The following is a 27,934-nucleotide window of genomic DNA, read 5'->3' on the forward strand; positions in this document are numbered from 1 at the left end:
TTTAATACCACTGAAATGTGTACTTAAACTTGGTTACGAAGATGGTAAATTTTATGTTATGTGTATTTTTCTTTTACAATAAAAAATACTGAGGAAAAACATCAAATATACCTTCACAAATAGAATAAAGAATTTGGTGGAGTACACAACAAAAGGATAAAATGGTCTTTTTTGGGGGGCTGATTTTCACTTTCTGCTCTATACCTTTGGGAAAAAAGTGAAAATATAAAAAGGTAACTATGAAGAAAATAAATCTAACATGCTATTAGACATAATGTATTTCATGATGGGATAAAAAGTTGAGAGCACAGAGAAGATAAGACAGTAAGAACAGTTCCACTCACACAGGTCTATACTGGATAAAATACATAATCTTTCTGGGCCTTGATTTCCTTGTCTATAAAGTGAGGGGCTTACACTGAATTGTTACATCCCCAATATTTATTATTTGTATTTTGGGACAGCCATAAATAAGAACAGTTTTTGGAAAGAACAGGCCTTACGTAGTAAAAAATGAAAAGTTATAAAATTAATTCAGCTGCATAGATATATTACAGTAGATAATATGTTAAACAAAGAATTACCTTTTATTATTCTCTTGCTCTTCTTCCTCTGGCAATGGCTTCTGCTTTTTCCTGGTCTGTTCTTCTGACAGCCAACTTTTCCTCTTCAACCCCTTCTTATGTTCTGTGTTCAGATTTACACTTTGAACAACAGCCTCAATTACATCTGTAACTGTATCAGGACCGAGGTGCAGCGCTGCTCCTTCTTTACCTTCACTTAATTCTGGGCTGACAAACTGGGCAGCCTGGAATGCTTGCATTGATACCACAGCCTGGAGAGGACATTTCCGAGGTCGACCTGGTCTGCGTTTCACAAAGTTATTCCCTGTCCTGGCCTGCCTCTGAAGTTTTTTGGCTTTCAAAATTTTATTGACATGGTCCAGGTTTTTCTTGGTAGCCAAGATTTTGTCATAATTGCACATTTTCCGAGCTTGGCGTTGCATAGCTTCCACTACACTTCTCTTGATATGATGTGGGGGACAAGTGCTTGTCAACTTTTCAGAAAGGAGTGAGATGCTATTACTGCAAGGGTCACTCTGGATTGCAGGCACTAGAAGGCTGTCTGGTTTTCCCAGGATTCGCTCCTTGCTGTGGCTACGTCCTGGACTGGAGGAAGGTGGTACAGAGGCAGTTGCAATCACAGCATCAATATTTTTCTCCATGGGCTCTTGGTCCTCATGTTGTACCATCCGCTGCAGCAGACTATCCACAGGGTCATCACCAGAAGCAACCAATCTTGGACTTCGAGAGGGAACTCCATTTACTAAAAAAGACAACAAATTACACATAGACAAAAATTGAACACAGCTAGTTATTTTAATAACTTTTTTTTATAGATAAGGAATACTGCTCTATTTTCCATAGCAAGATCAAACATTGTAATACCATAGCATTTGTCTTTTACAGGTAAGTTGACAGTTTGCTATTCTGAATAAGGTTTATTAAAGTAAGCATAATCTTAAAGTCAAAATTGGCCCATGTTTCCCCAATAATATGTAAATTAGAGACAACAACCCTCTCTCTCTGAGTGAAGGAGCACAGTTTAATTCTTCAAAAATGAAGGTCCAGTTAAGGTAAGGGACTTGATAGTTACATGTCTAGATAAAGATCTAAACTTTAATTATAGATATTTCCAGTTCAGCACTTTTTCTTACAATGTTTTAAATGCAAAGGATTAGGGGTGAAAGTCTCTTCTTGGGAAAAGCTTTAAAATTAGAATAGATACATCTATATAAACTCTTCAGAAAGACTATATGTTGAAGGAAAGATTAAGAAATAAGTGGTTTTAGATAAACCTTTTCTTAGTGGCCCAATGATTTTATGATCTTTTTTTCTTCAGACACCACTCAGCAACTTTTCTTTTCTTTATTGAATCAAAGTCGATTATACATATTTTGGGGATTCAATGTTGACATATGTTGATCAAATAAATATTACTAGTATATATATTGTTACAAATTGTACTTATTCCTTATGCCCCTTGTCCAATCTCTCCCACTCGGCAACTTTTTGACGACTACAAATAATGTGGGAAAAGATCAACCTCCTATGGCAAGCTATGTTAGTTTTACAATATGACAAAAATCAGTTCACAAGCTGCCTAGTTTACTACTAATGATCATAGGTCATACTTCTCCAATACTAATTAACTAGATTTCTTAGCTATATGACTTTAAAATGTGATACTATTCTAGATACTTCTTTATTTAGGCATGCTAAATTCCAACCTCATCAGACTACACTGGACTTTTACTCAAGTTACCAAAAATTTCCTTCAAATAACATCTAATAATTTTGTCTAAGTTTGACATTTTTAACTTTTCATACTCTCAGCTGTATTTGGTATCACAACTCTTTAAAATCCTGCCTATATTGTTTATATAATACACTTTGATTAACTTCCAATTACTTGTAACTCCATTAAATTTAACTGTAGAGGTCCTCAATATACAGTACTTGTTATTTACCTTTTATACTCATTTTCCTACTGGGAACATGTTATTCTCAATTTCAATAATCATCAATATGTAAGTGACTTCTAAATATTTATACCAATCTTCAGTTTTATCTGAAAATTACCAAAACAAAAAATGACCCCTTCCTTTTCCCCAACTTTGAAATGCTATAGTTTGTCTAGTCCAACCTCCTTTGTTGTCTCACTCTACACTCTCTCTTTGGCAATTCATTCATCTATCATCTATATTCCACTCCTAAATCTCTATTTTCTGAACAGACCTTTCTTTTGTGTAATTCTCTACTTATGCATATTTCACAGATTTCTCAAATTCATATTAACATCATCTCCTCTCTCAACCTTGTCCCCCCTCCAGATTCCCTATGTATTCAACTATTCAACATTATATATATTGATAGGAAAGCCAACTATTCAGCATTATATATATTGACAGGAATTTGGTTATCCAAGCTCAGGGTATATCATCTATTCTTTCTCCTTCACCCTCTCACAAATCACAAAGTTTTGTCTTATGTTAGTTTGATTTTTTGAACCTATCCACTTTTCTTCATTCTACTACAGCCACCAACACTAAGCTAATGTTATCTTCCTGCCTTAAAGCAATATCCTAACCACTTGCTGTGTTATTAAACATTTACACAAATCTTCCAATGCTTTTCCCATCAAGTGGTAGAGTCCTTTTCCTTTGAATATAACCTGTTCTTAGTGACCTGCCTTGGCAAAGAGAATTCGATGGAAGTAAGAATGCAGTAATTTCCAACGTTAGGTTAGAAAAGGCAGCACACCTGTATGGTGTCTCTCTGTTTCTGTCTCTCTCCACTTACCCTTTGGTCACAGTTTCCACACTATACGGAAGCCCACACAATGTGCTGACATGGGGGGGCCAACAGATCCTGCTGAGGTCATAGCCAACAGCCAACACCAACCATCAGATATGTGAATGTGGAAGCCTCTGAGATGACTCTAGCCTGCCACCATCTGGTTACAACCACAGAAGATACGCTGAGAAACTTTGAGATAACAATTGATTATTATTGTTTGATGCCAGTAAGCTCAGGGCAGTTTGTTATTCAGCAATAGTTAACTGAAACATTGTTCTTCCTACTTCTACTCTCACCAACCCCCAACTCAATCTTCACATAACAACCTGACCTTTAAAAAAAACACAAACTTTATCAGGTTTTGACTTCTGATTAAAACCCTTTACAGGTTTCTTACTATATAAAACAACTTCAAAATGATTGCCACCTTTTCCTCCAGCTTCATCTCATATTAATATCCTATCTTGGACCCTCAGTTCTAGTAATAATGAATTTCTTTAATTCCTCAAACTTATCAAGTTCTTTCTTGAGTCAAGGTCTTTGAAAATGTTGTTCTCCATGCTTGCAACAATCTTTCCCCACGAATTAATCTGCTTAATTACTATGCATTCTTTAGTTTACAGTGAGAACATCACTTGCTTAAAGAGAACTTCCTGAACAGGCAGCTCCCCCCACCCTCTTAAGTTAGGTCACCTATTAAGAATTACCATGCTACTTTCTCTTTCCATAGCACGAATCGCACATTTAATCAGTGGTTTAATGTATGTTATTCTCAATGTTTGGTCCATTAAGGTGGTGACTATTCATCAAACTCACTTTGTATCTCCAATGACCGGGATATAATTCATTAATAAATAGTTGAAGAAAGAATCCTGGACTCAAACGTTTGGAAATTATTTTTATCTCTTCTTTCCCTTCAGCGATGGCTCAGTTTTACCAATGTATTTAATCCATGAGTACCAATTTAAAACAGAATCCTAAAATGGGTAGAATGTTTTGAAGCCTCTTTCCTTAGCCACTCATCTATATTTACCTCACTTCATTTTCTGAATTGTTCCCATCTTCCCAAATTCTTGCCTGCCAATTTTTGTTTCTTAAAAGTGCGCTCTATGTCTAGGACATTATGCTGGGCACTATGTTTTAGACATAACTTATTTTTAAAATGACCTACTTTGTGGTAAAATATTGCATAAAATTAAACGTACTCTTTTTAGGTATAAATTTTTGAGTTTTAACAAGTTTATCATAACCAATATAGAACATTTCCATCACCCTAAAAAGTCCCCTTGTGTCCTTTCTAAGACAATCAACCTACTTGTCAACCACAGCTCCAGGGAAAAAACAACTGATCTTTCTCTTACTATACATGAAATTTGTTTTTCAAGAATTTCATGTAAAAGGAATGATAGAGTATGATCATTTTATATAAAAATCATCTATATAATTTCATATAAATAGTATAAACAATTTATATAAAAATTCTGCTGCAATTTTATTAAGAGTCCATCAAATCTATAAATTAGTCTGAAGGAAACTGACATCTTAATAATATTGAATCTTCCAAACAATCTGGTATATCTTTCTTTTTATTAAGAGTCCATCAAATCTATAAATTAGTCTGAAGGAAACTGACTTTTTTTTTTTTTTTTTTTTTTTTTTTGGCTTTTTTGTGACCGGCACTCAGCCAGTGAGTGCACCGGCCATCATCCCTATATAGGATCCGAACCCGCGGCAGGAGCGTCGCTGCGCTCCCAGCGTGGCACTCTCCCGAGTGAGCCACGGGCTCAGCCCGAAACTGACATCTTAATAATATTGAATCTCCCAAACAATCTGGTATCTTCCCACTTATATACTCTTCTGTTTTTCTCAATAATGCTTTGTATTTTTTATTATATTGATCCTACAATATTTTGCTAAATTTACCCTTAAGTATTTCATAGCTTTTAATACATCTATAAATGGTATCTTGTTTATATTTCAATTTCTAATTCTTCACTGCTTGTATAGACAAATACAATGATTTTTATTTGTTCAACTTAATCTTAAATTATTGTTAAACTTACTTATTAGGTACAGCTGCTTTTTAACAGATTCCTTGGAAATTTTTCTGTAGACCGTATCATCTGTAAATAAGATTTTTTCCCTCTTCTTTCTTTTCTATTTGTACACCTTTAATTTCTTTTTTACTGCCTTATTGCAATGGCTTAGGACTTCCTTATGATGTTGAATAGAAGTGGTGAGAACGGCCATCTTTACCTTGTTTCCAGTTCTGGGGGTGGGGGGGAATATTCACTCTTGCACCATTAAGTATTAGGTTAGCTATAGGTTTTCTGTAGATACCTTTATAGAGTTAATCAAATTCTATTCTATTCCTATTTTCGAAGAGCTGTTTTTTTCTTTTTAATTAAATGACAAATGGATGCTGAGTTTTGTCAAAGACAATTATGTGTTTTTTCTCGTTTAATTTCACAAAATACATCATTCAATTTTCCAGTGTTAAACTTTGTGTTCTGAAATAAACTCACTTGGTCAAGGTATATTACCCAATTATTATCAGATTCAATCTGATAATGTTTTTAACAGGCCTTTTGCATCCATCCATATTCAGAAATTATATTGGTTTCTTGTAACACTTTTGCCTGGTTTCACAATCAGGGTAGTTATTGGCCTCATTAAATGACTTGGGAAATGCTATTATCTAGAAGAGTTTGTATATAATGAATATGATTTTTCCTTAAATGTTTGACAGAATTTTGATCGAAGCCATTTGGGCTATGAGTTTTCATTGTAGAAAAGTTTTTAACTTCAATTTCTCTATTAGACATAGGGATATTTAGGTTATTTATTCTTGAGTGATTTTTGTGTCTTTCAAAGAATATGCTCCTTTCATATAACTTATCAAATTTAATGGCATAAGAATGTTCCTAATATTCCCTTATTGTTCTTTTAAAGTATATATGATTTGTAGTGACATTCTTTCCTTCATTCCTGATATTTTCTTCTTTCTTTTTTCTTAATTCTTTTGGCTGGAGTTATTTTTAATTTTTCAAATATTTTTAACTTTAAATTTACATTTAATTTTAAAATATTTTTAATTTTTCAAAGAACCATTGTTAGCTTTAATTGATCTGTTTGGTTTATTTATGCTTTTAACTTTATCATTTTCTTATTTAGGGTTTACTTGCTTGTCTTTTTCTAGTTTACTAAAGGTGAGAGCATGTGCCGATTTAGACCTTGGTTGTTTAATAATGTAAGCTATATACACTGTATTAGCTATACTCCACAAATTTTTATGTGTTTCATTTTTTTGCATTTCAAAATATTTCCTAATTTAGTTTTTGGGAATTCATCTTCGACTTATGGGCTATTTGGAAGTGTGCTGTTTAATTTCCACATATATGGGAAATTTCATGATATCCTGGTTACTAAATTCTAATTTAATTCTATTGTGACCTCAAAATATATTCTGTATGAATTCTTTTGAAGTTTAATAAGATATTTTATGACCCAGGATATGAATTTATCTTTGTATAATTCCACATGCACCTCCCAAAAATATGAGAAAACTGTGTTTTATATTTTCCCATTTGTTGACAATTCCTAGCACTCTTCATTCCTGTTTTAAATCCATGCGAGGTTACTTCAAAAAGTTCATGAAAAAATAGAATTAAAAGATAATATGAATCCAGGAGCTTTTTGAAGTATCCTTGCATTTCCATCTATGTTTTCTTTCTGTCTGAAGAACTTCCTTTAGATTTCTACTAATGTAGCATTGCCAGCAATAAATTCTTTAAGCTTTTGTTTTTCTGATAAGGTTTATTTTGCCTTCATCTTTGAAGGATATTTTCACTGGTTAAAGAATTTTAAGTTGATATGACTCAAATGACCTGATTAAAAAAAAATTTTTTAAATTAAAGTCGACAGGTTCTTTTCTTTCAGCACTTTAAAGACATCATTCCTTTGTGTCCTGGCTTATAAAATTTCTGACAATACGTCTATGAAAGTTGTTGCTATCCTCCTATGTAAGCTTTGTTTCTGCTAGGTAATTTTAAGATTTCCTCTTTACCACCGGTTTTCAGAAATTTGATAATGATGTCCTTTGATTTGTGTGTTGTCAGTGCATGTGTTTATCTTGCATAGGATTTGTAGAGCTTCATGGGTCTGTGAGTTACAGCTTTTAATGAAAGTGTAAAAAAATTATTGAACATTGTTTCTTCAACTTTTTTCTATCCCCAACTTCCTCTTTACATATGGGACTTCAACCTCCTGTATATTAGCTCTCTTAATTGTTGTACCACACAGGCCACTGAAGTTCCATTCTTTTTTTTTTTTGGTCAGTAATATTTCCCCTTTCTGTACTTCATTCTGAATAGATTTTATTAGTATTTCTTCAAATTCAGTGATCTTTTCTTCTGTAGCATCTACTCTGCTTTCATCCTATTCAAGGGAAATGGTTTCATTTCAGATATTGCATTTATCATGGATAGAAATTACATTTGATATTTTTATATCTTCCATTTCTCTCCTCACTACATTTATGTTTTCCTTTAAATTCTCAAAGATAGCTATTTTAATACCTTTGTCTGCTAATTCCACCACATGTCATTTCTGTGGCAGTTTCCATTGACTGATTGTTCTTTTGCTGAGTCATACTTTCTTGCTTCTTGGTGGGTCTATTAATTATATGTGGGGGGTCTATTAATTTTGATTGGATGCTAGATACTGCAATATTACATTAAGTGTTTGAATATTATTGTCTTTCTCTAAAAAAGGTGTAAGTTGGAGAAACTGGAACCCTTGTACACTGTTGGTGGGAATGTAAAATGGTAGTACAGCACTGTGGAAAACAGTATGGTGGTTCCTCAAAAAATTAAAAGTAGAATTAACAATATGACCCAGCAATTTCACTTCTGTGTATATACCCAAAAGAATTGAAGACAGGGTCTCAAACAGATATCTGTATACCAATGTTCACAGTAACATTATTCACAAATAGTCAAAAGGTGGAAGTAACCCAAGTATCCAACTATGAATGAATGAATGAACAAAATGTGATATACAATGGAATATTATTCAGCCTTAAAAAGGTAATTCTGACACATGCTACAAAATGGATGAAACTTGAGGACATTATGCTAAGTGAAATAAGCCAGTCACAAAAAGATAAATACTGTATGATTCTACTTGTATGACGTACGTTAAATTCATACAGACAGAATGTAGAACGGTGATTGCCAGGGGCTAGTAGGGAGAGGGGAATGAAAGTTGTTGTTTAATGGACATAGAGTTTCAGTTTTGCAAGATGAAAAGAATTACGTAGATTGACTTTTTAAAAATATTGAAGTTTGTTTTAAGAATCAGTTAAGGTACTTGTGAAACAGTTTGATCCCTTGAATCCTGTTTTAAATCTTTACTAGGGGGAGTCTAGTGTAGCTTTTACCCCAGGGAAACTTTAGCCCTGCTAAGGTATAATCTTTACAGGGTCTTCATAACCACCCCTCAAGGACTCTACAGTTGGCAGTCAGAATCCAAATGTCTCATGCCATGGATAAATCCTGGGAATTGTTCATTTTAAAACTCCCTAGTTCTCAGTCCATCATTTTGGAGTTTCACTCTATGCAAGAAGGGCCTAGTACTCAGCAAAGGTTTAAGATATAGGGTTACTCATTGAATATGCCTAAACACCTTTGTAATTTTTGTAATTTTCTCTATTTATTCTTTTTTTCTCTTTTTATTCTATTTTTCTCTTTTTATTCTATTTTCTCTTTTATTCTTTACCAACTTCCGAATGACCTAATTCTCATTTCTATACCCTCATAACAATAATGCAGGAGGACCAATAGTAGCAGTAGTAACAACGGAAGTCACCATTTACTTAAAGATTGACTCAGTGACACTAGTTTCATATAAATTTACTCTAATTCTCACTAGTTTGCAAGGTAAATAGAAGTAGCCTCAATTTATAGATGAGAAAGCTGTGGATTAAATAGTTTACATAACTTGCATAAGGTTACACAATATGGCTAAAGCTGAATCATCCAGACCTGACTCAGAAGTTCATGGTTTTCTATCATAATGCCTTCTCCCCTTTTCCCACTTAGAACATCTTTAGCCATGGCATATGTATGATGATTTTAAGCCTCAATCCAAAGTTTATGGAAGCCTTTTTTGATTAACTTTCCATCCCTTCAGCATTTAGGTATTTGTAGGACATTCATGTACAATCACTAACATATTTTACTGTTTTTCTCAAGTTAAACTGATTATAAGTTCCTTGGTATTAGGGACTGTCTCTTACAATTCTTTACAGTTAATGCGGTTCCTTGAATATGGCAGTTGTTCAACAATATAACTATAAAAGCACTACCCTTCTTATAAGTGTAATAATATTTGCAAACCAGCTTTAGAAAGATGATTCTATGAAACACCACATAAAAAGCAAGGCTTTTATGTCTTCTGGAACTTGTAAGTAACCATGGATTTGTGTCCTAACTATAAAATCTTCAGGGTTATGTCAAATCAGTAAGCAATAATAGATAGATATATCTTAAAAGCTTCAATATAGGAAAAAGACTTCTAAGACAGAGGTAAACAAAGAGCACCTGAAAATATTAATTTGATCCTCACATTAAGTCCTAAAGACCTAATAAGATATTTAACATACTTTTGTTACTATAGGCTCTATTGTTATAGGAACGCATAACAATGACTGCAGCTGTCAGTAAAATCATATACTCTGTTAGTATGTGATCCCTTTGGATTTATTTCAAAACAGGGAAATTAGTTTAAGGATGGGCTATGAGGCATCTTGTCCAAAATGTGAATTACTTTTTGCTTCTACAATTGTTTATATATCTCAGTTTACTAAAGAGATGATTTCTAGAGATATTTAATTCCTTTAAATATACCTAGAAGGTTAGAACATGGTTCCAGTTTAATTATTTGCTTTTAATTTGAAAAATAAAGGCTGTTACTCTCTGTGTTACAGGAATAAATGAGAATTCTACATAAATCAAGATCGAGGATATACTGATCAAAAAAGCTCAAGTTTATATTCAACGGGAATTCTCCAGAGTATTCGCATTTGGCTTTGCAATGCAACGAGGACCACTACCAATCCACAACAAATTTTAATTTAATTTTTTCCTGGCTGTCACAGGTCCATAAGGGACAGAGAGTTAGTGTGAGCTTATGATCAATAACTTTTCCTGCTCCTTCCGAAGCCAAAAAACGAAACAAGGAACTATCTAGAGGGTTCTAGCTTTATGCATGGAAATCTGATGTGATCTTCTGTCTTCCTAGAGTCCTAGGCTTTGTCTTTTGTCTCTTGCACCTAGAAGTGTTCCAATTACCAGGCTCTTAGCCAACAGGGATCCAGAAGATGTTAAACAGTTTTAATGCTCTGTATCTTTGTTAAATCAAACTTTTAAAAAGTTTCTGGTTTCTATTTACTTACTTAAAAGTTCAGTCATGCTGTAAGAAATGTTTTTCTTATTTTAGCTAGTATTTTTAGGTTTTAGGTGTCAAGAATTTTGTTTGCTCTGCATATCTAATCTACCACATTGCTGGAAATAAAGAGCTCTAATTTATCCCAGTGCCACCTGAATTTTAATAGTGCCCTTTCAAGCCACCAAATTGTTCTAACTACACTCTCCCGGACAGTTTTTTCTTATTTTTCCAATTACTTGACACTTTCTGTCCAAATCTTTCTTGACCTCTTTGGGACATCTGATGTTGACTATTTTTTTTCTACTCTGTAGTCTCTCCATTTTTAGGCCTCTATGACACATATGGTTTGATTTTTCCTATTTAAGTCTCATTCACTGCCATCTTTTGTTCTACTTCCCAATCAAATGCTAATGTTTATTAGACCTCCATCCCTGTCATCTCCTCACATTACACATTCTCCCTGGGCAATCTCATTTACTGCCACTTTCAAGTTTATACATATACTGGTGGATAGATCTGTAGCTCCACTGATGTCTCTCAAACTGCAAACCACTATTTCCAACAGTCTATTCAACATCTCTACCTCAATAGCCCAAAGACAGTTAAAATTAATATATCAAAATCTGAAGCCATTTATTTACTCTGTCTTTATGTACTTCTTTTGTCACATTCCGTTCTCCACAATATAATGTTGAGGTATTTTTCTAAAATATGTTTGATAGACTACATTATTATTCATAAATATCTGCTGTCCCTACCTTGAAAGGAGCATACTTCCCAGTCCCATTGACATAAGACTTAACCATGTGACTTGCTTTGGCACTGAGATGTGAGAAGCAGAATGCCACTTCTGGGCAAAAATTTTAAGAGCCAATTAGGTTTTACTATGGCCCTTTCCCCTCTGCCATAAGATAAGCAACATTCCACATAGAGGCTGCTCTGTCAGCTCGGGTTCTAGAAGATAACATGAAGTAGATTCTTGATGGTCACATAGCACGAACAAAAAAATGAGCCTTTGTTGTTTTACGCCACTGAGATTTGAGGATCATTTTATAGTGCTGCAAAACCTAGCCTATTCTAACTAATGTAACACATCAAAAAATTTATCTTCCTGTCTGAAATCCTTCAATAGCTCCCAAACGCATCTACAATAAAGTTTCAACTCCTCTGAATGAAAAAACATATCATATGTGACATATTCCAAATTACTTTTATGGCCTCATTTCCAACCATTATCATATAATAATGCCCTTTTGATACTAGTCATATCAAACTATGTGTTGTTCTCCAAAAACACTATGCAATTTCATGGTTCTGAGCTTTTCTTTAGAAGTGCTATTTTCACTGTGTCAAATACATGTATACTTTTACCCTTTATGTTGTCCCACTTGTCTACTCAAACTCAATATATAGCAGCATATGTGTCACTTCTTCAGTGATGTCTTCTTTAGTCATCCAAAGAGGTTAGTGCTTGAGTTTCTCTGTGACACAGCATCTTGTATACTGCTCTGTTACACAATTTAACACACTGTTTATTGTTAAATATGTCTGAATCCTTGAGGGCAATAACCTTATCTTATTCATGATTGTATCCCCGGTGCTCAGTAATCATAATAACCCTCCATAAATATTTAATTTAATAAATAAAATGGTCTCATGGTAAAAGAAACTTTACGGATTTAGATATTCATTCCTTTGTTACTAAAGTAAAGTATTTTGCTGATTTTCTTCATTGATACGTCTCATCAAAATTTCACTCATTTGTTCATGGGTTGGTGACTTTTTCTGTAAAAGGCCAGAAAGTAAATATTTTAGGCTTTCGAGGATACATACAATGCCTTTCATATATTCTACTTCTTCTTTTTTTTTTTTTGTAAAAACCATTCTTAGCTTGAAGACTACATAAAAATAGGCCTTGGACTGTATTTTTTTCATAAGCTGAGTTTCCTTAACCTGGTCTAGGTAGATACCATCAAAATTAGTAATTTGTTATTAAAGAGTTCAAAAATCTATCTAATATAGCATAAAAACAAAACACTAAGACAGAATTATCGCTGCTGTCTGAATTCCACTGTAACCTTTGGCACAATGGTACTAATAAAGAGCTTCTGAAGATAATCATCAAATAAATTCAACAAATGCCATATTTATACAATTTGATAGTGAGGCCTTGTACTGATGAAAAAATGAAATGCTCTGATCATAAGTCTCAAGTGACCTCCTAATTAAAGATACAGAGACAGAAAGCTAAGAGATGGTATGTCACTTCCTTGCTTAAAAACTTTCCACAACTTCTCATTGTGTTTAAGGCTTTACATTACTGGTCCCCAACTACCTTTCCAAAATTACATTCAAAACATTTTTTTTTTTTTTTTGGTGGCTGTCCAGTGCAGGGTTCAAAAACTGTCTTTATTCTAACCACACTGGATCTTTTATTTAGTTTCTTGAACTCACCATTCTACCCTTTATAAACATTACTCTTACTGCCTGGAATAAACCTACCACTCCCCACCTCTCCTTATAAAAATTAATAAATTATTTCTAACACTTCAATCCTCAGTAAAGGCAGAAGACAGGTATGTATCAGTCATCTCTCCTCCCCTCTTTTTTTGTAAAAACAGATACTATTGTTAAAAAAAAAAAAATTAGGGAGCGCACCCTAAATCTTTGTATAAATTATACAAACATTAGAAATTAAGAAGTTGAGGTCAAAAGTATTAATAAGGCTTCTTTTCACAATGTCAAAATTATTTTACATATCCCTAGAGATTTAAGAATGTTACATTAGAAATTATTACTATTTTATATATATCTAAATCTTTATTAGATAGCTTCAATCTACAGTCCCCTTATTACACAATGTACTCTTTTACCACAATTCAACTTTTTAAAGGGGAGACTATTATATTGTTTCAATGCACATTATTACTGATTATCACATACCAAGACCACTTTTGTTTTTTCTACAATATTATATTGTAAGTCCTTATTCACAAATAACAGATGGGAGCCTATCTTGAAAGTCTGGTAAAAAAAATTGCACTAGCCTGTTGAAGAAGTACTTTCAGATGAAGACCTCTTCCGGGTAGGGCTACAGTTTGTGCTCTCTGATGGTCGCTGAGAAGGTTTATCTGAAGTTGGCTGGGAACCTGGAGAGACAGGAAGATAGAAATCATAGGAAAATTGAAGCCTAAAAATAATGTCAAACCATTCTGTGTTAGAACTGTAATAATTTAGTTGCTGCCACTGCCATTCTCTGTAATATGACTCATAAGCTGACAAGAAAGGAAAATAAGCAAAGAACAAACCACACTAGATGTTGCCATCAGAAGTTCACAGGTAATTTCTCCTGTTACATTAGCAGAGAAAAAACTAGTTTCAGTGGAAGAATAAACAGAATATATGATTTAATTCTTACATATTACCACTATGAAGCACTAGTAAAAAATTTATTGATGAAAATTACTAGTAATATTCCAATCGTATCTGTTCCTGATTTTTGATTAAACTCATTATATAAACTGACAAACAAAACTTACAATGCAACTAATTAGGAATAGTTGATTGAGAAAAACAGGTCCAACCTGAGCATTTCATTTAATAGAATCAGTGATGGAAAGTAAAGGGTCACACCTTAAATCCACACATACTATCTAATTCACAGAAATCATTTTCACATTGTTTTTCCTCTACAGCAAATTCTGGAAGAAGTAGTAATTAACTTATCCACAGAATAGAATAAATCCCCTTTAAGTCTGTATCTTTAAGGTTCCTTGGCTATATACATAGAAGTTCATGAAGATAAATTCAATTTCCTTTCAAAAAGTCTCATACTTTTAGCAAAACCCCACATCTCTGCAGCATAATTTAACACACCTCTTGCTCAAAAGAAAAGCATAACTGCTCAGGAAGGATTATTTTCCTGAATAAAATACACTTGGTTCTGCTATTGGTTTCCTGATCATCTAAAAAGTAAGCTGTTGACAATACATAATAAACGTCCACCTTATATTTGTCAAAAAGCTAGCAGCACTCTCAAATGTTCACTTTTAACTAGGAAAAAAGTATTACAAATAAAAAGCCTTGCATACAACTGGAGGCACAAAAGTCACAAGAAATCAAATACTTGAAGATGAGATTTTTAAAATCTGCCTCTAAGTGAGAGTTTACTTAATGAAGAAGTGACTAATTCACTGAAGGACAACTTAGGGCAGAAGAACTGAATAGAGCTAAGTTTCTAGTATTTCCCTTTCTCTAAGAGAAATAGTAGACTATGAGCTTTGTTTTAATAAAGTAGTATCTTAAATCACATCACTGAAAATATTCTTTTAGTAGGCTACTGGCAGCATGCCTCGGGTGAGATATAAGATTATCAAGAGTAACAAGTTAGATTTTTTGGGAAATCGATGTGATAGTTCGTCCTCCTCCTGAAACACAGTGATGACTGACATAAGATCTATTCAAGAAGTAAGACGGTATATTGTTGAAGGTCAAAAACAGATACGAGGGCCAGGCCCGTGGCGCACTCGGGAGAGTGCGGCGCTGGGAGTGCAGCGACGCTCCCGCCGCCGCGGGTTCGGATCCTATATAGGAATGGCCGGTGCACTCACTGGCTGAGTGCCGGTCACGAAAAAGACAAAAAAAAAAAAAAAAAAAAGATACGAAAGGGGTTTTTAAAACCAATAGGACAATTAATCCCCCTGAGTGTGGTTCAGATAAGATATCCACTGAAGAGCTAATTATCACAATAAAACATCAAGAATTAAAAGCCCAGGTATTAGTGAAGATGTAATGTTAAGTGTTAATACTGAAAATTTCATATACTGGAACATTTTCAATACTGAAAATTTCATATATATTTCCTACTCTCATACACAGCCAAGACAGAAGACAACAGTGGCCAAAAAGCTTGAGACATCACTGAACTCTCTTTATCACCTTTCCTGATGAATGGGCAAACAACTGTAGATTAAATATTATGGTAGGAGGGTGTTTGAGAGCACTTTTCTAATAAAGTCTTCTCTCTCAGCAATAAACTAATACTCATTGAGTATAGTTTGTGTGTTTGGTCCTATGCTAGACATTGCAGAGGTGGGGACAGAGATATAAAAACAGTATAATAGTCTCTGCCCTCAAGGAGCTTATTTACGGTCATGTATGTCATCATGTAACATTTCAGGTGGCATCTGTGCCATCCATTCTTGAGCTCTGTCTTCAGCTCCTAGGCTATTTGGTAATATTTCCCAAATTTCTTGGTCATCTTCAAGAAAGTCTTGATGAAGGCTTCAACTATACCTTTGATCATCAGGTTATCCTGAGAATCACCCTGCCTGGCCTCACCCACCTCAGGGTAAAAGAGGGTACAGGCACTTTCTTCAAAGCTCCTTCTTTTGATGGCATCTGGAGCTTCAGAAGAGGCAGTGGGAGGTGGAATAGGGGTCAGATCCCCGGAGATCGTTATTGGCAGCACTGTACAGCAATTCCTGAGAAATTGAAACAATTGAGAGAGAGATGGCTTAGCTCACTTAGCTTCTGAGCCATTTTTCATTTCCTGAAAGTAATGGGGGCCGGCAGCCTATTCTTAGGATTTAATAGAAGCTTGGAATAAAAATCCATTCAGGAAGGTTCTCACTTTTCATTTTGAAAAGTCTGTTTAAATTCCCTGTTCATACAAAGCAGAGCTATTCTTAACAATATCCCATATTTAAAGAGAATAAAGTTGTATCCCTGAGATACAGATCCCTAAGGCTTACTAATCATCAGCTCTAGAACCTTATTTCATTTAAAAACAATAAAGAGCAGTAAGAGGATGAGGATACCTGAAAAAAATAATGTAAAGCAATAAAGTTTAAGACTTGAAAATGATGCTATTTTGAAGCTTTAAGAAGTAGCAACCTATTAAAGATTTTTAAAAGCATGTTAAAATTAGTCTAACAGTAGAAATCATATGAAATCTGCAAACATTATCTCCAATACTTCCAGAAATATATTGTTTTAGAAGCCCCATCATGCAGTTGGGTGGCTAGGGAAGAACAAGATAATTCCCAGAAAGAACTAGTGTATCCATTTCAACAAAGACCAGTACATATCTATTTTTAAACCTAAAACAGAATGCAATGCAGACTTGAGTGTGATATGGTGTTAAGCACATAGACTATGGAGTTAGGCATCCTGGGTTTGTTTCCTGCCTCTGCTATAATTAAACTACAGGATCTAGGCAAGTAAATGTGCCTGAACTTTGATTTAATAAAGCACTCTAACTCACAGGGTTGCTGTAAGTCCTAAGATGAGATAATGTAATGCAAAAATCATTTTATAAAATTAAAAATGCTTCATAACTATTACATAAAAATTGGCACCTCATGTTTATCATGGAATTTTTAGACCCTAAATACTTATGTCACTGACATGCTTAGGACAGTATTTAATATTAAAACGGAAATTAAAGAAGAGCAAGAACTTATGCCCAATTAGGGAGCCGGAACTAACCTATATCAATTTATCTCAAACATACAGTGAATCCAATTAAGAAGTACTAAGATAGGCACCTCCAGGGCTGGTAGATATTTGCAAGGTAGAAAAATCTCCTCCAAAGTGAATCTTCTAATTCACTGACTCTTCACCATAGCTTCTCCAGGGTGTGCCCAAGAGATGACTCAAAACCAGAAGGTGTCTGGTTAGATTCAGTTCTTTACCAGGGGAGAAAGTTCTCAGCTTTTCTCTACTTAACTCTTTGCTTCTAATTCATGATTGTTCCATTAGAGGAGTTACTGCTTTGTTGCTCCTCCATCGTGTGATTTATGTTTGCTTGTGTCTCAACAGTGGTCATTTCAGATCTACCTGGAGGGATGTGTGAAGACTCTATACTCCTCAAAGGACAACCAGTTCAAGAAAATCTGATACTTCCTCAAAGAATATACACATGGAGGGCACAAATAATTTTAGATATCAGAGAGTTCCCATCATTTCTCGTTTCAATATAGTACAAAGTGGAGTAATAAAGTACTTCAGAAATAAATAGACAATATAAATGGGAATTCTTCAGCTCATGAAATTATTGCATAGAAACACTACTGAGTGTCTCATCACTCAGATGATAGTTTCAGAAATATGCTTAGAAATTTGACCTAGGGCCGAGCCCATGGCGCACTTGGGAGAGTGCGGCGCTGGGAGCGTGGCGACGCTCCCACCGCGGTTCGTATCCTATATAGGAATGGCCGGTGCACTCACTGGCTGAGTGCTGGTCACGAAAAAGACAAAAAAAAAAAAAAAAAGAAAGAAAGAAATTTGACCTAAGTTGAAATAATGGTTAAGTTACAAAAGAAGGTGTACTTTAGACTTCTGCATAAATGTAAGTTGATTATTAGGAGTAAATTATTTTTCTTTAGTTGGAAAAAAAGGCCTTCATTTATGAAGGCAGACTAGAAGGCAGACTATGATAATAGTAAGGAGGGTGACTGAAAAAGAGAATATCATAAATTGGGATAACACAGAGGAAATTAAGAATTAAAAATGAACTTGGACATGTGAAGGAGCCTTGGAAGTGTTTTTGATTACAGATTCTCAGGATTTTATTTAGCTATTATTTGATAAACCTTTAAAGATAAAGTTTTAGGAAAACTTTGGTGTTGATTTAGACAAAAAGGGGGAAAAATGGTACTTTTATAGGAAAACCATAAGATGAAATCATGATAAGAATGTCAGAAAGTTGAAAAAAGAAAAAAGAACGTAACTGGATTATAAAGGGTAAGAATCAGGAAATCTGCATATTTTACACAAAAATGAGCAGAGACCAAGAACCTGTTCTGAAGTTAATTTGTCACAAGAACTCTTGGCTACATAGGAGGAACAAATCTGAGATTAAAAAAAAAAGGGAATACTACTTTTACAGATGCCTGGGTGTGAAGATAGAGTCAAATGAGCCAAGATTATCTGAATAGAGGAAAATCTCACTGATAAAGGGGGACAGAAGGGAGGAAAGGCCTTACAAAGAAAACAAGAGAATAAAGATTCAACCTAACCACCTCTTTGAAGCCCTGAGTATCCTAGACTTAAAAAAGGAGGAATTTCCTTGGTGCCCAACATAAGTTAACAAAAAAACACAGTGAATGAAACCAACAGTTGGTTGGATAAAACATGTATTTCTTTAGTCTAAATTCCCTATTATTTCCCATCATAATAGCCCTCAAAATAAATAAATACATACATACATACATACATACACTATTAAGACTTTTATAACTTAATATAGTATGACTTCTGGTCACACCCTGTTTGGAGTTCAACAATAAAGACCCAAGTAACTAAGAAATGGCTTAAATGAGCAGAATGTTTGATGTTTCTAATGCTATAAATATCTTTTGGTAAACTACAGAAAAACATATTAAGTGTACTAGATTTGGAAGAATGCTATGCAGTAGTCAGTTTGAAGATTATATAAATTTATTTTAAAATAATACATTTAAAAACGGTTTTCTAACATTTAAATTTCTCCTTCCCATCATATCCCCATACCTGCCAGCTGACAAGAAAAAAATAAAATAAAACAAATTGCTTCTTCCCAGTAAAATTCAAGCGTGTTACAAAATTTTAGTTAAAAAAAGATTCCTCTTATTATTTATAAGTCAACACTATTTGGGAATGTTAGTTGAACAATGACTAAATCAAAATGAGTTGTAAGAAAAATGGTTACCATAGTAAAAGAACATGAACATAAATAAAATACCAAACTATTTGAAAACTTCTGATCAAGTTTTTTTGTTCCTAGATTCAAGTTCTGAATCTTTTGCTACGTTTCACAGCTCACAGCAGCCCTGAAAGCTTCTTGTGAATAAACTGAATGCTGAGATAGAAACTGGTTCCACAACAAATACAGCTGTTTCCAATTGTGGGAAATACATTTACAGAAAACACGTTTTATCTGACTCACCAATTAAACGCACTATGAGAGAGAATGATTCAGAGCCTATGTGGTGATTTTTAAGCTAAAAAGTCTGTTTTTTTCTCCCTCTAATTAGGCTATTTCTCATAAAGCCCAAATCAGATCACTCACTAAAATGGAATTCCTATGGAAATTCCCAGAACTGCACTCACCAACAATCAGTTTTCTGCTTTCATCTCCACATGTTCACACTTTACTTACGGGTGTATCTTACACACAACTCTAGAGCAATTCTAAGAAATCAGTATATTGATAAATGCTTATACTCTTCGGTCACAAAGAAAGCAAAACAAAACTCAGTATACTCTGCTTCAACTTCTATGCTTTTACAGTGATTTTACATTTTTTCCAAACAAAGATTTAGTCCTCATTTATTCCAGGGGGATAAAATAGTTATCAATACTGATAGCTATTAAAGAAGCATTAAAGAAGATGTTATGCTCACATGCAGTAAATCATCTACAATAAAGTCCCATTGTCTGCTTATTCTATTACTTGGAAACTCTAAATGTTAACTGCAAAATAGTCCATGCTACTGCTCTGCCCAATTTTGAACTCAGGTTGCAAGTTCTGCCATGTGCAAAATGCTAAAAGACAGCAATAAAATATCTGACATTCCAGGTCAGAAACTCTTTCTCTCTAGACCTATTTCGTGTCTACCTAACACAGATAAAATTAAATAGAACACTTACCAGAATTGGGTGAAACCAGCAAATCTAGCCTCACTAAAAGTGTATAATTTCACTACAATTTCATTTGCATCAAGCTGATTTTAGACTGTTAAGTCTATAATGGTTAGCAGAAAACAGTATATAAGTTAGAAAAATATGTTAACCACCACATGCATATAATTTATAAAATATTAGACCTATTATTCTTTTTAATGCTTTATGAGATATTTTTACTCGAAAACTGCTCAAGTGATAAGTCAGTCTGATATCCTATTTTTTTTGATTCTCCATCTTTGAAACAAGGAGAGAAAGAAAGGTTAAATGCTATACATATGCCTGTGCCCTTGTTCTGGTTTCATTTATTTATCCTGAAATTTACATCAACATAGTTTATCAAGTATGCACATTTTATCCCAACTAACACTTATGATAAATCCACTTTACCCAAATAGTAAGGAGTGTTTATTTGTTATTTTTTTCCCTTAGTCAGTTACCAGTTTGAGATACATTTTACTTAATTTGCATGCTGCTTTTTTAAAAAATTAAATTGGTTATTTTGGAATAATTTTAGATTTACAGAAAAGCTGAAAAGATAGTAAGAGAGAATTCTCATATGACATTTTACATAACTATGGTACATCTGTCAAAACTAAGTAATTAACATTGATATAACATGAGCAAAATTTCAGACTTTCTTCAGCTTTCACCAATTTTTCCACTTATGCCATTTTCCCGTTCCAGGGTCCAATCTAGGATATCATTGTATTTATCTGCCATGTTTCCTTAGTCTCCTCTGATCTGTGACACTTTCTCAATCTTTGTTTTTTCAGGTCCTTTGAGTAGTATTGGTCGGATATTTGTAGAATGGCCCTTTAATTTTTTTTTTTTTCCTGATTGTATCAGTGTTATGGGTTTTGGGAAAAATACACAGGGCTGAAGTTTCCTTCTTACCACATTATATCTGAGAGTACATGATCTCATCATGCCTTATCACTAGTGAAGTTAATCTTACACTTGGTTAAGGTGATGTCTGCCAGGACTTTTCACTGTAAAGTTACTATTTTTCCCCTCTCCACACAGTTTTTTTTAGAAGTCACTAAGTCCAGCCCATACTCAAGAATAGGGAAATTAAGAATTAAGCTCCACCTTCTAAAAGGGGATGATCTACATATACAAGATTTTTTGGGATTTATTTGGAATTCTTCTTTAAGGAAGATTTGCCCCTTTTCTGCCATATATTTAGTCAATCATTTATTTATATCAGCATGGATTTGTGGATACTCAATTTTTAAGATTATAATCCAATTCTGTCATTATTTATTTTGTTGCTTAAACTTTCCCAGCTTTGGCCCTTGAGACCTGTTTTAGGGTAATAATGCCCTGAAGTTGATCAACAATTTTGTCATACATGGCATACAGTCAGTAATTTGGAGGTTATTTTAACATGATACCAAACTAATGTAAAATGAATCTATCTTCAAGTTATATAGGGAAAAAAATCAACTGAAAACTGAGATCAATTAAAAATAATATGTAGTTATATTGGGTTTTTTTTATATTTTAAAAGAAAAAACTATTTGACACAGAAGAAATCAGATTCAGAAAATACAATTATTTCTTTAATAGAATATGTAATTATAAGGAAAGAGTAAATAATAAACCAGTCAGAATTGCTACAAAAGAAAACAGTGAGGAAAAAAACAGCAAAATTTAAAGGTGTAAGAATTTTAATTCTCTGCATTTTGTCACTTTCCATTCATTCCTCAGCCTCCAGAAATCGAACATTTGCCACTATGCAAACTGCTCTCAGATCACAAAAGACAACCTGTCAAAGCCAGCTGTTTACTTTCAGTCCTTATCTAACTGATCTCTGTTAACACTTGACACTCTTGACTATAAACTCCCTTATGAAACCCAGTGTGTTCACTCTAAATATTATCATTTCTTCTCATGTCTTCAACACTTACCTAAAATTTTTTCATCAGATTTGATCTCTCTGTTGAGCTATAGATCTATAAGTCCCACAAAACAGCATGAAATCCAGGTCTATTTTCTATATCCAGTTTTCTTCTCCTTTTTTATGCCTCATTTCACTTGCATCACCATTCAACAAACTGCTCAACAGAGGCATCTGATAGCCATTTAAAAATTCTGTTTCTTACTTCTCTTCTTGTCCGCTCCTTCGGTCTTTTCTATCTTCACCTTGGTTCAGGGCCCTCATAATACATTTTCCAAACTGATCTACCTGGTCTCCTTTCTCTAATCCATCTTCCACATTACTATCAATGTAATCTCAGCAAATCATTCTTCTGCTTAAAATCCTTAACTTCTCACTGCTTATAGGGCAAACTCCAAACTCCTTGGTGTCTTATATAAACAAAAGGCTTTATGATCTGTCCCCTATCTTTCCAGTCTCATCTCTTGGGTCCCAAATCAGACTATTAACACCTAACTAAGCACAGTATCACTGCTCTAAACCTCTGCAAAGCTGCTTCTCTGTAAGAAATAGGCTTCATCCTTTATTTTTTGAATGCTAAATTTGAAACTCCTTCCCAGCTCTGCTCTCCAAAATACCTTGTGAAAAGTATGTTAAATCAAACTAAACTTTGGCCTCAGAAAGTCCTGATACATGCACACTTAAGCTCTTACAACTTAACAGTGAGTAAACGAATTGAAAACCTAACATGGAAGTGTGATTCTGTAACAATAGCTTAGTCTCAGCCAATCATAGCAGTCATACTTCGGCCACTTATATAGGCAGCCAACTGTTTTAACTGTGTTCAAATAAGGCAAATGCCAAGCTGCAATAATCCAGCTGTTTCCGTAGCTCTCTTCTGTTTTCTGTACATTACACATCACTTCCCTTTTTTTCTAAAACGTAACCAACCAAGCAGCAGCCATGGAATCTCCCTGAATTTGTTTTGATTCTAGGGGATGCCTGATTCACCACTCGTTCTTTGCTCAATTAAACTCTGTTACATTTAACTTACTTAAAGTTTTTCTTTTAACAGAAACTATTAATAATTATTTGTATACATGTCTATGATCTCGGCTAAACTAAAAATTACTTGAAAGCAGAAATTATATCTTATTCATGGTTGTATTCCTTGCACCTGGCACACAACAGGCACAAAATAACTGTTCTCTGAAACAACAGCTACCATCATAAGAGAATAGTTAGTAAAAGTCAAATACATGAAGTGTTTCCTAAACAAAATAAGTTCTGACTTTCAAAGTGATTAATTAAAAGAGATCTGAGCTGGACTTAGTATTTTTTCCTAGTATTGTGCTTAATTTAAAAATCTTTTAACTGGTTTTCGTTAACAGAATAGCTAAACCTATTTTCCTGTTTACCTGTAAAAAGCATATTAAGTTCCTATTGGAAAATCAAGTCACATATCCATCCACTTATCAAAAAAGTAAATTTTTTAATTGACAAGATGGAGAGATTCCAAGATAGAAAGCAATTAACAGAAGAGTTTAGACTTGTGATATAATAAAAGAATATAGCTGGTCTTTGTCCCTTGTTCCTGGCACACATCTTCAAAAACCCTTGGAATTTCCTGAGTGATAGGAATGTCTTTCTTATGCCAATAAGGTGACTTCTGGTGGGGCCCAGGTAACTTCAGAATGGAGCTGGTCACTGGAGAGACCAACTACATGATTAGAGGGCTGAAACTTTGGGCCAGCTCAACTTCCAGAAAGTAGAGGGGGGCTGGAGATCAAGTCCAACCACATGGCCAATGACTTAATCAATCAGGCCTATATAATGAAACCCCAATAAAAACTCTGGATATGACACTGAACTTCAGTTGAGCTTCTAGGTTGGTGAACAAAAGGTAACATGCCCAGACTTCACAAGGAGAGGGTTTGGAAGCTCTATGTCCTCCTCCTCCACCAAAAACTGCCCCATGCATCTCTTCAATTGGTTGTTCCTGATCTGCATCCTTTATGATAAAACTATAATTAATCACAGCACAGTACTTTCATTAAGTTCTATGAGTTGTTCTACTTAATTATTGAAATTGAGGAGGTTGTAGAAAATCCCAAATTTTTAGCAGACCAGGTAGAAGTATGGGTGGCTTGGGAAAACCAAAACTTGTGACTTGCATCTGAAGTAAGAGCAATCTTGTGATGAACTCTCCTCTTAACTTGTGGGGTCTTCACTAACTCCAGGTGGTAAATCAAAATTTAATTGAATTGTAGGACACCCAGTTGATGAAAGAAATTGGTGTCAGAACAGTGAGTTCAGAGGAGTCTTTTATATATATATATATATATATATATATATATACATATATATATATATATATATATACACATATTTTTTTTTTAAAAGAAAAAAAGGACAAGTTCTTTGTTAAGCAGTTATTTTTGTGTATGTTAGACTTCCCTACTATCTCTCTCATTCCATGAGAATCCTGAAAACCAGGCTCACATCCATCATTTTCATCCCAACTCCCATAATTGCCCTCTTGAGGAATTTCAGTGTCGGTGTAGATGATACATTCAACAGCCTAACCTGTCACATCACCTTCACCTCAATTTCCCCACTCTTTATATGATCCTTCTCACAACTCCTAAAATTAGGGACCTCAAATTCAAATGTTCCCTGCCTAAATAACTAAAGAGGGACAGATATAACACACAACAGGAAACTGTGAGGACTACGGTGAAGGGAAGAATGCAAGCACCAACTAAAGGAACCACTACTGAGCCCAGGCATCATTATCAGGAAATGTGGATCGATAGTTGCCAGATGATCTGAGTTTTTCAAGAAGCAGAATTCCAAATTTTTTTTTTTTTTTTTAATTTTATTTTATTTTATTTTTTTCTTGTCTTTTTCGTGACCGGTACTCAGCCGGCCATTCCTATATAGGATCCGAACCCGCGGCCGGAGCGTCGCCGCGCTCCCAGCGCTGCACTCTCCCGAGTGTGCCACGGGCTTGGCCCAGAATTCCAAACTTTTATGTCCAGATTTTTTAAACTTAGCAATTAATTTTTTAAAAACTATAGAGATCATCACAAAGAGTCACATATGAGCCAAAAGCTGACAGATTTTAACCATTACTTTAAAAACAAGTTGAGTATCCCTTATCTGAAATGTTTGGGACCAAAAGCTTTTCAGATTTCAGACTTTGGAATATTTGCATCCCTAATCCAAAAATATAAAATCCAAAATGCTCCACTGAGCACTTCCTTTGAGCATGTTGGCACTAAAAAGTTTCAGATTTTGAAGCATTTTGAATTTTGGATTTGGAATAGGGATGCTCCACCTGTATTGCAGTTCCTCAGAGCTGTCCAAGGCTTTTTTCCCCTACACTCTGTATTGTCTCCCTAGAGAAAAACCATCACTTTCATGACTATATATACATATATGACTGACAAATGTATACAGTATGTTTTGTTACTGTATGTGTTTCTGTATAATGAAATAGCTCATATACCATTGGTAAATCAAAGAATAATACAAGGATAATATGGAAGCTGTACTAGTTCACACATATTTTTCAAAGCACATAAATATTTTCCAGCACAAAATTAGTAGTTGAACAAAGAGTACACTAACACAGACTGAACACAAAAGCCATGGAGTAATGCAATTCTGTTCAGATTGTCCACTCATTCTACATTCTTCCTCTTGGCTCCTACTGGCCATAGACTTTCCTGTAAGTATTTATTGGGTGGTTCTCCCAATCTCTGTACAAAAGACAAACAAGGACAATAAATTAGAACTAGCTATCTCTGACATCACTACAATTTCTGCCAATGATATCCTTTTTGGTCTACAATTCAGCAGTTTTAACCCTTCTTTTTAATCCCCTTCTATCAAGCTACCTTCATCTTTTCCTAAAAAGTTAATGCCTATGTTTATTGTAGTATTTATTTATTAAGCAATTAAAAATGTCTTTTTAACTGCTATTTTCTAGATTTTTCTTAGTGCTCTGGTTACAAAGTTGTATAAGTCTTGACAGTCTGCTCTCAAATGTTTTACCCAGGAGCCCCCCCCCCCTTTTTTAGTAAATAACGAAACAAAAATTTTCAAAAACTCATAGTGAAATGCTCTTACCTTTAGCCCAAACTTCCTTACTGAGCCCCAGAACTACATATCCAACTACCTGCTCAATACCTCCACTTCAACGTTCTACAGGCACCTCAAGCTTTATGTGTATTTAAAAGCAAGCATGCTCTCCCCTAAATCTGCTCCTACTCCACTCTTCTTTGTCTCAGTGCATGGCACCAGCACTACCAATCTTCTAAATGTTCATACAGAAATCTTTCACCACCCTGGTCTAAGTACCATCATCTTATCTAGACTATTCCAATCGCCTACTAACTACTTCCCTTGTAATTATTTTTATCCTCTCCAATTGTGTTCACACAGGAGCAAAGATGATGTTTTAAAAATGCAAATACAAAATCAATATTCTTCTGTCTTTTGCTCTTAGCATAAAATCCAAAATTCTTAATACACGAGCTGGCCTTTCCACATCTCTCACCATTCTCTTTTGTATTCCCTCTCCTACCACAATGAAACCTTTTCCAGTTTGTCTAATATCTAAGCTCCTTTCTAGTTTAGGATTTTTTTTTTAAGTTTATATATATATATTTTTACATTCTATGATGCAGAGCAGTTGAGGGGGAGGGGGAGAAGAGAAAGGGGAAGGAAATAGGGTGGGACGAGGAAGGAGGAGAGGTATGGTTGAGGCCTGTGGCAACCCTCATTCCTACAGGGGAGACCAGGGGGCTCCCAGCAGTGGCTTGGTCATTGTTGGGCTGGATGTAGATGTCAGGGGTGTGTGGCTGAAGCCCTTGCCCCCATACCACCCCAGTTCAGGAGCCCAGGGCGCTTCTTGTGGTGGGCTCAGTGGTCATTGCTGGGCTGGTTGTGGGTATTGGGGGTATGTGGCTGAGGTCCTTGGCTCCCTAGCCTCGGGATTGGTTGCGGGTGTCGGGGGCGTGGCTGAGACCTCCAGCCCTCCCCACTTCCTGGCTTGGTAGCCCAGGGGACCTCTGGTCCTCCTAGGTTTTATAGGTGTTCTTTGGGGATGTGAGACCTGTACTAGTTAATATTAAACTTTGTCTCTGGTCTGTGGGTATTTTGTTTTTTCTTTCAGTTCTGTGTTGGATTATTTACTGTTCCCACCACTTAAACTCTGCACTAGAATTTATTTGTTGCCCTTTGCTTACTTCTAAAACAGGGGAACTTCCTGTGGGGACCAGTACTTGAGCTCTGTGGTTGACCGAAATTGCTGCTTTGCTGCTGATTCCCTGGGGAAGGCTTTTTGTGCAGCTCAGGTTTTAATGGTTGACTTCATAGGTACTTCCGGGTTTTGTGAGATCGGGTACACCTGGGTTGTGTAGAAAGTCTGGTCTGGACTTGAGTCTTTTCAGCAAACTGCACCCCCTGCAGTTCTATATTCTGACCAGTCTCCACTGAGTGGTCCTGCACTGATTGGGGGGCAGATCAGACGTCCTTGCTGTGCCCCAGTGTTCCCCCAGCAGGCCCATCT

The 27,934-nt window shown here is 34.9% G+C and overlaps 1 protein-coding gene across 3 annotated transcripts in view; it reads right to left on the bottom strand.

Annotated features, from left to right (window-relative positions):
- ASH1L (ASH1 like histone lysine methyltransferase) overlaps positions 1-27,934 on the bottom strand; it is a 186,468-nt gene that overhangs the window by 78,672 nt on the left and 79,862 nt on the right. For all 3 annotated transcript variants that reach the window (XM_063106540.1, XM_063106539.1, XM_063106541.1), the window contains 2 exons: positions 13,856-13,957; positions 585-1,326 (listed from right to left, as the gene is read on the bottom strand). In XM_063106540.1, the coding sequence (XP_062962610.1) occupies positions 585-1,326; positions 13,856-13,957 (844 nt within the window). The remainder of the gene's footprint in view (positions 1-584; positions 1,327-13,855; positions 13,958-27,934) is intronic.

This window comes from Cynocephalus volans, chromosome 8 (genome assembly GCF_027409185.1).
Source record: "Cynocephalus volans isolate mCynVol1 chromosome 8, mCynVol1.pri, whole genome shotgun sequence".
Classification (NCBI taxonomy): domain Eukaryota; kingdom Metazoa; phylum Chordata; class Mammalia; order Dermoptera; family Cynocephalidae; genus Cynocephalus; species Cynocephalus volans.